We start from the raw sequence: 11,861 nt of genomic DNA, 5'->3' as shown, positions 1-11,861 counted from the left end.
CAGGACAAGCAACGCAGTTAGCGACAAAACAGTCGACAAAGACGATCAAACGACACTTATTGAAGGCAATGAAGAAAGTATGACAATGATTTTCGGAAGGACGAAACCAATAACCAATCGGTGAGCTTATCTCCAGTGACAAGTGAAAAGTACAGAACAAAAGAAGCACAAAAACACAATTAAAATTTCAATCATTTACACGTGTGTGAACTCATTTTTGTATTTTTTTTGTTTTTGTTTTCAATATGTGTATTTTTTCTCTCTTTCCCTCTTTGTCTCTCTCGCTCTCTTTCTCTCTTGTTTCTCTTTATTATGTTCAATTCATTTATTAGTGTTCCGTTGTTACGCGCGGCCAGTATCACTTCCTATCACACCCGAGCCCTACTGGTTCTGTCAACTGTGTTGCCCTTTCCTCCCCTCCCCTCCCGCACTCCCACCCGCACTATTCTTTTTCTCTTTTCTTGTGTGCCTGTCTCTGTGTGTGTATGCGTGTAGATGTGTATTTGTTTATCTTAGTTAGTTATCATCTTCTTTCTCTACTCCGTTTCTCTGTTTTCTCTTTTGTTTTTTTTTTAAACCTCAATTAGCCCTTTTTCTTCCTGGAAGTGGTTATCAATCAAAGTACACAATGACACAATGCAAGAGAGTGTGAGAAAGAGAGTTGGCTAGCAGGGGGTGCGAATGCAAGTGAGAGAGAGGGAAATTTCATCCCTCTCACCATCCCCTTGACGATTTCCGATGTGTATGCGTGTGTTTGTTTGTTACCCATATACTTCATGACTACCGACTCAATGTAGAGTTAGTTGTGTTTGTAGTAAGGGTTGTGTGTGTGTGTGTGTGTGTATGTTTTTCACTTTCTTTATGTGTCGGTTTCATAATTTACTAAGCTGTATATCGTTATTAGATTCTAAAGAGGGAGTGTGGTGGGGGGGAAAAGGGGAGAGTTGGTGTATTTTCATGGGGTAGCCTTTCTTTTTTATGTGTGTATGTGGGATTTCTTTTTATTCCTTCCTCTTTTACTCTTCTCATTCATTTGTGTTTTTTTTGCTAATAGTTAGTTGCTTCTTTTAATGCATTTATTGGTGAGTTTCGTTTTACTTTTGCTTGTTCTGTTCTTCAAATGGTAGTGTGTGTTTGTATGTTTGTATCTGTTTGTGTTTCGGTAGAGGGTGGCGTGTAGGAGTGTTTCTTTTTCTTCTTCTTCTGTATTTATGTTGTTCACTTACGCTTGAATCTTTCGTTATTAGTAATAGTAGGTTACTTTCATGATTTTTGTACACTTTTGATTAATTTTCTTGGGTTTTGTTTTCCTTTTTTCCTTCCTCATTTTCTTCTTTCTTTCCTCCTTTTTCTTGTATTTAAAATTTAGTATCATTAAATGTAACATGTTTCATTTCGTGTGTGGGTGTTTTTTTTTTAGTTGTGTTTAGTTTGTATAGGTCTACTGTTTGTTTGTTTCCTTTTTTCCCTTATTTTCCATTTAAATTTTTAGTTTCTCTTTTCCCATTGTTTTGTTTTCTCATTTTCTCTTATTTTCCCAATCACTTTCCACCATACCGTGTGCCGGCCACACGGTCCGGCGTCTACGATCTAAAGCTTAGCAATAAACAAACGTTTTATCCCCATGGTTTTGTCGTTTTTCCTTTCCTTGTTGTCCTGCCCCTAAATAAACATTTTACACTTTTTTTTTCACCATTGTTTTGTTCCTTTTTTTTGTTTAATGTGTGTGTTTTCCCCTACTCTCTCACTCTCTCCCTTTCTCTTTCTAAGATGTGCCCACGCTTTCGGCTTATCAATTGCACACACTCAATTTCTCTCCTTTGCTTATCCTCGTTTGGTGCACACAACACGGGAAAAAAGCAAAACAAAACAAAACAAAAAGAAGAAAAACCCAATGTTTCTTCTATTTTTTCCACTAAAAAAAAAAAACAAAAGAAAACAGAACACCCACGCAAACACATGCGTGTGGTGCTGGTAGCATACATACATATACATTTATATATATATATATATATATATATATATATATATATATATATATATATATATATATATATATATATATATATATATATATATATATATATATATATATATATATATATATATATATATATATAGTTACGTTCTAATGGAGTTCTTGTTTGCTCTAGTTTACACAGTACAAAATAGAAAACAGAGAATATAATACACAAGAAGCACAGGAGATAATTTACGGTATTTTTTAGTGATAAAAATAATAAAATAAATAAACCGCGTCTTAAAAAAACAGAATCCACGGGAGAGTGCGTGTTCGAGAGAGATTGAGAGCAAAGGAAGCAACAAAAGCAAAAATTAGGAAACAATAGGAAACAGTTGTATGTGTTTTGTGGGTTAATAAATAATTCTTCTTATGTAAAACAGAAAAATATATATATTTTTTAAACAAAAGCCCACTAGTGCTTTACTTTAGGAACACACAGACACACACATACGCGATGCAATTTTATTAATTTAACTGTACAATTGAACTTCATGCTCGAAGATCGTGCTTCGCATATGTGTGCTTTCTGTGTAAGTACGATCGTATTAGGACGATCAATTTGGAGGTTTATGTGTTTGTGGTTGTATATTACTAACAGGATGACTGTGTGATTTACTTTGTTAGGGTGACAACTTAAACAAAAAGAGAAACCGAAAGAATTCCACGAACAACGTGCTCGAGGAAACTCCTTACAAGGATAATATTTTGTTTGCTCTTTCTCCTCTTTTCTCTCTCACTCTCTCTCTCTCTCTCCCTCCCTCTCTCGTGTTCCTGTTTACTACACTAGAAGGACACTAAGCAGCTTACACACCGTGTTCCACGTTCTAAAGTATGTGTGTTTATGTGAAGATTGGTGGTGGCCGCGTCGTGGCAATGCGAGTACCTGATACGATAGATGCTGGTTTTGTGTCGTGTGAGACCCGTTTTTTTCCCACGCTAGTCCATTGCTAGTTTTCTTTTTCGTCCTGAAAAGCTGTACACTAAAACTAAAACTAGAAAGCTCCGTGAATGAGCTCTCTCTCTCTCTCTCTCTCTCTCTCTCTATGACCCTTGAATTAAACTGAAAACCGGATCGGGGGAATTGAAAACTTAAATATAAAACAAGTCCCCCACACTCCGACACACACAAACACGCGGCCATATGCATTCCTTCGAGAATTCGTAGCGAGGAGGTGGTGGTCGGGTAGTGGTTGCAGGTCGGGGAAGGAATAGGAAACGGAAAATGCCCGCCCACCCTGCCACATCTACTGCCGTATCGAACTATATTAATGCTAATGCTTCCTATGTCCTCCCTGTTCCCAATAGTTGCTGTCCACCCCTCTTATGATGGTCCTTTTTAAGCACGCGTGTGCTTGTGTCTCTTTGTGTGTGTGTTTCATCCTTTGTCTGTCACGGTAAAGCGGGAACTTAATCGAACAGTGCGGCGAGTATGTCATCACTGTTAGCGTTGTTGCTGGAACCGCTCGATGGTGGTGTGTTCAGATCCGGCGGGTCCAGATAGGAGAGCAATTCCATCGGATCGACGATACCGTTGTCCGGTAGTAGCTGCACGAAAGAAAAGCAGAATATACAAAATTAGCTTCAAAGGATCAAGTGATCATAAGGGAAAGGGTACCACTCACATTAAGATCATTGCCACCTTCGCCCTCAATGACGGCGGCCGGATCGAAGTTGAGATCTGCCGGCAGATCGACATCGGTAAGACCGGCGAGTGCATTCTGGTGGCTTTGTTGCTGTTGCTGACCCATCATTGAGCCCATCGAGAGGAGATTTTGCTGCTGCTGCTGCTGTTGCTGCATCATACTCTGCGGTGAGTTCATCATGTTCTGTGGTGAGTTCATGAGACTCTGCGGTGAGTTCATGATGTTCGCCGCAGGATTATTGGGCCCAAGGCCTAGATTAGCGTGCTGCTGCTGAGGTGAATGGAGCTGCATATTGTTGTGCCCGGCATGGCCAGGACTGTGGTTCATGTTCCCACCAGGATTGTTACTGTTGCCACCGTTCACACTATTACTGTTGCCGTTCGGTTGCCCGTTCGGACCGTTCGTGTTGCCGCCATTGCTGCCGGTCGACTGTTGTTGCTGCGGGTTGGAGGAGTTGATGTCGTTCGCGGGTGGTACGCTCGGCGGTCCACCGGGTGTCATCGGATGTCCGGATGAGTTACCACCGCCTGGTGTGTGTGGTGTGTGCGGTGTGTGCGGCATCTAGAAGTGGAAAAAAGCCAAAAATTAAGGACCTTTCCTTACGATGGTTCAAAACTTCACAACAATACTTACCTGATCGTTTAGAGATTTCTCCATCGCATTCAGTGGATCGAGCGAGTTAACCGAATCGCTCAGATGTGCCAGCGGGTTACCACCATGAAATTCGCCACCATTACCACCTGGAGTGCCCGGTCCATTATTGCCGACACTTCCTGGACCACCGGCAGAACCTGGATTTGTTCCTGGTTCCTGCTTAATGATGGGATTTCCATAGGAATCATACTGCGGTGTCCGATTGTAGCTACAAGAAGAAGGAAAAGTTAGACTTTGCCGATATGGCCAGATTGCTCCCACTGGGTACTTACTTGGATCCCATCATGCTACCACTAGCGATCGAGCTCATGTCCGGGCTCATGTAAGGGCTCATTGCGTTCATGTTGTCCCAGGTCGGGAGCGAGGTGGATCCAGGTGACATCACCTTGTTAAAATGCTTCGCATCACCACCGTCCGGGTCGGGTTTAATGTTGGGGAGTCCAGGAGTTCCAGCACCACGTCCATTACCACCACTAGGTTCGGATGGTACTGGAGGTTGTTGCTGTTGATGCTGCATTGGTGGTTGTTGATGCTGTGGATGTTGCTGCTGTTGCTGTTGCTGTTGTGACGGTTGCTGAGGGTTTAGACTTCCGCCAATGTTGGGATTGTTAAGACTGCCCGGTGGTTTGATCGCTCGCCAGTTAGCTTGCGCATCGATGATCACCTCCTCCGTGTCCATGCCGTTCGGGGTGTTGGAGGAGTTGAGCGTGTTCAGTATCGCCCACATGTACTGATCAATCTCGAGCCCTTCCGTTAGTGCCGGTTTACTGAGGAACGAGAAAGACATCGGTTAGAAACGATCCTCTGCCGTCGGACAGAAAATAGAATACTTACTTGCACACTGGACACCGCCAGTTGCCACGCTCACAGTTTAGTGCCAGGTAGGCTTCCAGATCGAAACACTGGATGTGCTTGCAGTCGTGACCTCGTGCTGGCAACGTTATCCGCTTGGAGGTTACTGTGCACTTCAATGATACCTGAGGGAAAACAGCAAGCGGATCCTTTAATTTACGTTCTTCGGGGGAAGAAGCACGCAGTCGCTTACCTTGGCGGACGTTGCTGACGCTTCTGCCGCGAGAGGATCCTTATCCGGGCCACCGCCCAGCGGTTGATTCGGGTTCGTTGTGTGACTCACGGCAAAGTTGCGCTTGATTTTGGCCACCGCCTGTTCCGCGGACAGAAGGTTACGCTTCAGCAGTGTGTGCAGCACATGATTTACCGATGGTCGATGTACCAGTTGTAGTACGAACAGATGTGACTGCGAATGTTAAGGAAAGCAAAGAGAGAACATTTTTAATTGATCGTCCCTTTCCTCAAATTAACTGGTCTGTAGTAAAGGACACTTACACAGCAACAGGTGCTGACGGTGATTTGGATCGTGTTGCGGCCCGGTTGACAGACCTGCTTCAGATAGAGCGGTCGATGCGTGTTCTTGTTGTCGCCTCGATCGATCTCGAGCGGTGTCGAGTTGGCCGACACCTGTACACTCGCCGGCCAGTTTGTGTTCATCTGTCGGTCCTCGTGGTGGAAACACTTGAGCTGCAGCTCGAGATCCGGCCGGCACATGAGCGTGTTGTAGACGGTCGACTTTAGCTGGAACACGTGGTTACTGACCGCGAGGTTGTGTTCGAGCCGGAACGGTGGCAACAGAATGCCATCTCGTACCGGGAATGTCAACCGCAGTTCTTCATCTTCTGGAAGAAAAGAAAAACGCGCCGGTTAAAACATGCACAGGGAAGGAGAGAAACATGCTCGCCACTTACTCTGCGGCAGGTTGTTTGGCTTCACGTCCGGATTGGGGCTGATGTAGGGCGTCATGGAAGATGCGGGCGTTAGAGGTGGTGTAGGGTTACCCGGTACCGGACTGTGCTGGAAGTTCATGCGTATGTCCGGCTGGTAGCCCTGCATGTTCTGGTAGCCCGTGTTGTAATACTGCTGCTGCTGTTGTTGTGCCTGCGCTTGCTGTGCTTGCTGCTGCTGGTGCTGTTGGTGCTGTGGGTGATGTTGCTGTTGCTGCTGATGCTGCTGATGTCCCATTAGTGGGCCAGGTCCACCGGGAGCTCCCACCGGGCCACCAACACCAACTCCCGGTCCACCGTACGGTGGTGTATTTTGTCGCTGCTGCATCATCGGAGGTCCTCCACGGTAGTTCATCGGACCCATCGGCCCATGATGCCTACCGTAACCGGCATTAGCCTGCATTGGGAGAGGAACTCCAGCGGCAGCTGCTGCGGCTGCTGCCGCCGCTGCCTGATGTGGTGGGAATGGTCCTCCCGCTCCTGGCATACCCTGTCCCTGTCCCATACCGTACATCGACCGTTTCTGGGCCATCTGCATCTGGGGATTCGGGTACGGTGCCATCCGCCGTGGATGTTGCGGGTATCCATTTGCCATACCCTGCATCTTCGACATCGGCGACATCTGATTCATTTGACTCAGCGGATTCATGCCACCCATCTGTGCTGCCGCCATGCCGTTCATACCACCGGCACCACCCGGTCCCATCTGACCACCACCCGCTCCACCCATACCCATGCCCATGTTCATCATCTGTGCCATCGGGTTCATCTGCTGATGGTGCCTACCGTATCCACCACCACCGGCACCACCATTACCACCACCACCTGCTGCGACGCCTCCACCACCTCCCATCTGATTCATGCCTGGCATACCACCGTTCGCACTGCCGCCACCCATTCCGACACCGGCTCCGGACCCCATTTGACTCATTGGTCCCATACCGCCGGCGCCTCCTCCACCAGCTCCACCACCCATCTGATTCATCCCATTCATCTGGCCACCCATGCCGCCCATTTGGTTCATGCCGTTCATCTGATTCCACGACGATTGCGAATGCATCGCCATGTTGTTCATCTGGAAGGTGAGGGAAGAGGTGTTAGTGTGGTGTGATTCCGATAAAAAAGGGCTAGCATACATACCTGTGGATTGTAGCCGACGTCCATGTTACCCTGCTGTCCGCCAGCCGCTGCGACCATACTTTGACTGTTGAAACCTTGCTGTTGATGCGCACCGGTAGCAGCTGCTCGCCCTGTCGTTCCAGCTGCCGATCGCTGTTGCTGTTGCTGGGCTGAAGCTGTCTGTTTGGCGTATCCTTTTGGGACTTGCTGCTGCTGCTGCTGCTGTTGTTGTTGCTGCTGCTGTTGCTTCACGTCGAGGTATCCGGTGACAGCTTCCGGATGTAGTGTTCCTCGATGATAGTCTGCTGATAAATCGAAAGAACGAAATAAATATTTGCCTTAAATGTTGCAAATTGCATAGTTTTAGGCGTTTCTTTCCCATGCTAAGAGAATTTAGCCTAAAAGTATGCAATTCTCAAATAACGTGTCTTGTCCCTTTCATACCGTGATGTGGATTCTGCAACTGTTGGTAGTGATGTTGCTGCTGTTGATGCTGCTGATGCTGCTGCTGCTGCTGCTGGTGCTGTATGTCGGGATAGCCTCCAATGTAAGGAGATCGACGATCACCCAATGTTGGAGCCCCTAGGGAGCCCCCCTGGGCACTCATATCTTAGCCATTGCTATTGAACAAAAGGCGGAAAAAGGCAAAGGAAATCAGTATGGAGGCGATGTTGCGACAGTGCGACTGACGTCAGGCGGCAACAGCAATGATGCTTCGTTTCTGGTACGTGGTACAGTCGTTGGATTTATTTACTACCAACTCGTTTCATGACGTCATGTAGCGTCGTCTGATGTGCATGCCGTACTACTCTGTCCGTGTGCTGTAGGAGTCTAATTTTAGTCGTGGGAGTTTTGGTACTGAAGGAATGAAGGAAGAGTGCACGTGCGTGGGACGTAAAGTAAAGCTGTTGGCGGGAAAAACGGAACGCTCACTGATGCGGTTCCGTTGGCGGATGGTGTGGGCGCTCTAGGACGCAAATGTCAAACGGTTTGTCAAGAGGTTTTAGCGTGAAAGTTTAGGAAAGGATGAGCTTTTACGGTCAGCAAGATGAAGCGTGTCATAAGGTCCTTTTTTTATTTGAATTGATTACTTCAAATAGATACCAGGATCATCATTTTGCCCCAGACGAGTTGTAGCGAAATTCCTCAAAGCTTACCTAGAAAGAGAAGTAAAGAATGCAATAATTAGTTCGGTATTGTCACACACCACAGTAAAGGGCATTTAATAAATGATATGTGTGTTTTTAGGCTATCCATTCCGATTGAAACATCATCCACTTGCAATAATACTACCCCAGCTACCAGCACTTATTACAATCGCTATCCCAGCCAATGAGGAATGGACAGTATAAACAACTTCCATCTATTAATACTTCGCATGCAGTGCAACCATTCGCGTACTTGAATCCACATCCTTTCCGCCCACCCTCACACCCAAAGCAGGTGGCAAAAATCAACACAAAAATACACGCTTCCACTGTACATAAAGTGTTCGTGCATGTGTGTATTTTCCACCATTTCTTTTTCCTTTTGGAGCGCGGACAGAAATGGTGAAGTACGCGGTGCGGATTTTGTAAACGATTTAACACAACCGATTATCCAAAGCGCATACACGCATACCCTTGCCTCCGACCGGAGTGGGAAAATTTAACCACCGTCGAAGGGAGACTTTGAGGGAGTTGGGGAAGTGTGGGGGGGAGATCCCAAGAGATGCTTGATCTGAGCGTGAGGTTTTTTTCGTCTCATATTTGAGTTGTTTTTCCTTCCTTTTTCACGGCTTTTTTTTTTGTCCATGTCCACTTCACTCGGTTAGGATAGGCAAATGATGATGATGCTATGTATGAATTTCATTGGATGAGCAAAACAAAAAAGAAGGAAACACAGATTCCGCACAAACACTCTCGATGGGAGCCGGAAAAACCGTCCACAGAAAAGAAGAAAATGAAGCGGGGAGGTTGTGTATTGGGATCGGATAAATAATTTGGCAGCGGGCGCACGGTTGCTTGCTGCTCTTGCCCTCACACCGAATGGTGTCCCCACCCGAACGAAACCTTCCTCTATCCGCTCCCTCCCCACCAAGCAGCCAGATATGCGGTGAGGGAATATTATTTATAAATTAAATCGAGATCGAGCAGCGCTACTATTTTCCGCGTCCATTTGTATGCGTCCATGGCTAACGGGAGGGAGGAGACCACGGTGGAAAGAGGCAAAGGTAATGAGGGTTTTCCTTTTTCCGCGTTTGCGTCCGCTTTATGGGGCGGGTTCGTTCATGAAATTAATTCAGGTTAAAAGTGCCGCCCGGTTCCGAACCACTCCGCCAGCATCAGCAACCGGCTTGCGGAGAGCGCTGTTGATGGCGTTGATGATGGCGCTGATGACGCCGAATGAATGAGGTCAATGGGAGAAAGAGCGAGAGAGAGAGAGAGAGGAGGGGGGGGGGGAGGTGAGAAAGGGGTGGGCAAGAGGGGTGTCAGTTCCCACCGCTGTCATGACATCCGGTGCGGTTGTCTTTCTTATCGAAATGGGCGAACATTTCGATAGTTTCCAGCCGAATGGACACAGCCAAACAGATACTCACACACAAATACCGATTCACTGGTGAGTTGAAAAGTGTTTGGAATGCGATTAAAACCCCCCCAAGGGGAATAAGGAGAAACGTGCTTTGCTTCAGAAGTCAGTTCAATAAAAACTTATCATTAAATTTTCCTCACTAAAACACCAACGGTTGGCATTCAATATTTTATCTAAAACAAAGACAACTATTTTTCAATTTTCAATTCAGTTACCACCACGTGAGGGAATAACGCCAAATACCTCCCACCACCCGAAACGAATGGAATTGTTTGTATGATTATGGTCAGCACGCGGCTCGCGAACAACCGATAATCGTTATCAACAGTTTTGATTTTACGCGCTTTGGTGCTTGCTTCGCTTTAGGATAAGTTAGTCGGGGGAAAAACAAAATGTAGTTGGGGTTTTTATACTTTTTTTTTGTTTCTTGTTTTAGTTCTTGTTTTATGCATATTTGTCATTTTTTTTGTTTTTTGTTTACTTCTTTTGTTCCTTCAAGTGAAATCTTTGTTTCTTTGTCTTTGTTTGGATTTTTGTGTTCTCTTTTGTTAAAATAGAAGCATTGTGAAGCCAATTTCAAATAGACGATAAAATACAACTGCAAAATAAGAACAAACGCAATCTTTAAAGAACCACCTGACACTCTATTAAAAGTGCTCGGTGTATAATGATAACAATATTAATAGCACAATTAAAAATGCGACCAATCCGATCATCACCTTGCCGCCATCGCTTTACTGGGTGAAACAAATGGAAAGAACGCTACGAACAATGTGTTGCACAACAATCACAAAAATGGCGTCCAATAAAGGCAAACACAGGCGACCATGGCAGCATAAAACCAAAATAACAAAGAAAAAAGAGTTAAAAAGAGAAGAAAAAGAATGAAGAACAAATGAAACAAGTAAAGGTAGAAAAAAGAAAAAAGAAAGATAAAAGAGCGACAATGTTAAACACACAGCCCGACACGAACTCGGGGTAGTATATTTATTTAATAGTATTCGATGACTGTTGCGCCTCTCCTTCCTTTTTTTTACACTCCTCTGTAGCTCTTTCTCTTGCTTCGCCGCTTATTTTTCCCCCTGACCGTTCCGGTTTTTCGGTGCCTCGATCGGTTCGGCTCGGGCGCTAATGTAGGTGATGAAAAGCACAGGTGTGGTGTGGCCTCAGGGTTGGCCGCGTGTTGGTACAACATTAAAAATGGGGTTGTGGGATGCAATGAACAGTAAATCGCATATGACAATTATCCGCTTTACTGAAGTCATTCACTATCGTGACACTGGGAGGTTGGATCTAGGCGAAGGGAACAGTGGAGGGCCGATACAAATCGTTCGTTTGATGAGCCTGTTTTGAGTGAGCAGGGTGGTGATAATTTTTCCGGCATTATAAAGGCTGAGGTTTCCACTGCTTTGAGCGAATGTTTTAATCAATGTATCAATAATGCAGGCACAAGCGACGACGATGCTGCAGATCGTGTCCAATCGGTCGAGCTCGATTGCCAGAAACGCAAATCGATTCGACAATGTAATAAAAAGCGGGTAATAAAAACGGAAGGAAATAACAAGGGTGGAAAAATTCATAGTCGATGCTCAGGTAAAATGATATAAAATATTCAGAAAACACACAAAATGTGTGTCAAAAGTTAATTTTAATAATGATAAAAGTCCTTTTTCAAGCACAAAAGACAGAAAAGTAACATTGTTTAATTAACGACTGCAGTCCCTATTTAGCGCAAATAAAGTTCAATCCCCTCACTCGCAATCAACAACAGCGCAACAACAAGTGTTGAGAGGTGTAGTTGTAGCGTTTAGAGAAGCCGCAAAATTAAAATTAGATTATGATTTACGGCGTCATATATTTTGCAACGAGTCGTCTGCGCTAGCCAACCACCGACCAACGTGCAGCAGCGTGTGTATTTGTGGTTTACATACACAAAACAGAGTGGAAACAATGTGTGAGTGGTTTCGTGTTTTGTTATTAGAACTATGTTACACTAGCATCGGAATCGAATCGGGGGGAAAAACCAACAAACGACAGGGAGTGATTTAATAG

The 11,861-nt window shown here is 45.2% G+C and overlaps 2 protein-coding genes across 3 annotated transcripts in view; one reads left to right on the top strand and one right to left on the bottom strand.

Moving 5' to 3' along the window:
• LOC126561506 (importin-7) overlaps nt 1–11,861 on the top strand; it is a 431,061-nt gene that overhangs the window by 263,297 nt on the left and 155,903 nt on the right. The window lies entirely within an intron of this gene.
• The window catches only part of LOC126561422 (zinc finger MIZ domain-containing protein 1), a 93,190-nt gene continuing 84,722 nt past the window's right edge, over nt 3,394–11,861 (bottom strand). Inside the window, exons 2-11 of one of the 2 annotated variants that reach the window (XM_050217558.1) lie at nt 7,683–7,858; nt 7,260–7,543; nt 6,084–7,194; nt 5,668–6,014; nt 5,366–5,578; nt 5,155–5,297; nt 4,593–5,087; nt 4,300–4,528; nt 3,646–4,227; nt 3,394–3,568 (exon numbers count right to left, since the gene is read on the bottom strand). In XM_050217558.1, coding sequence (XP_050073515.1) covers nt 3,431–3,568; nt 3,646–4,227; nt 4,300–4,528; nt 4,593–5,087; nt 5,155–5,297; nt 5,366–5,578; nt 5,668–6,014; nt 6,084–7,194; nt 7,260–7,543; nt 7,683–7,845 — 3,705 coding nt within the window. In that variant the 5' untranslated portion in view covers nt 7,846–7,858 and the 3' untranslated portion in view covers nt 3,394–3,430. The remainder of the gene's footprint in view (nt 3,569–3,645; nt 4,228–4,299; nt 4,529–4,592; nt 5,088–5,154; nt 5,298–5,365; nt 5,579–5,667; nt 6,015–6,083; nt 7,195–7,259; nt 7,544–7,682; nt 7,859–11,861) is intronic. The other variant, XM_050217559.1, reaches the window with a different exon arrangement.

The sequence above is a fragment of the Anopheles maculipalpis genome, chromosome 3RL, assembly GCF_943734695.1.
Source record: "Anopheles maculipalpis chromosome 3RL, idAnoMacuDA_375_x, whole genome shotgun sequence".
Lineage (NCBI taxonomy): Eukaryota > Metazoa > Arthropoda > Insecta > Diptera > Culicidae > Anopheles > Anopheles maculipalpis.
Note: the sequence above shows the minus strand (reverse complement) of the source record. Positions and strands in the feature narration are given on the sequence as shown.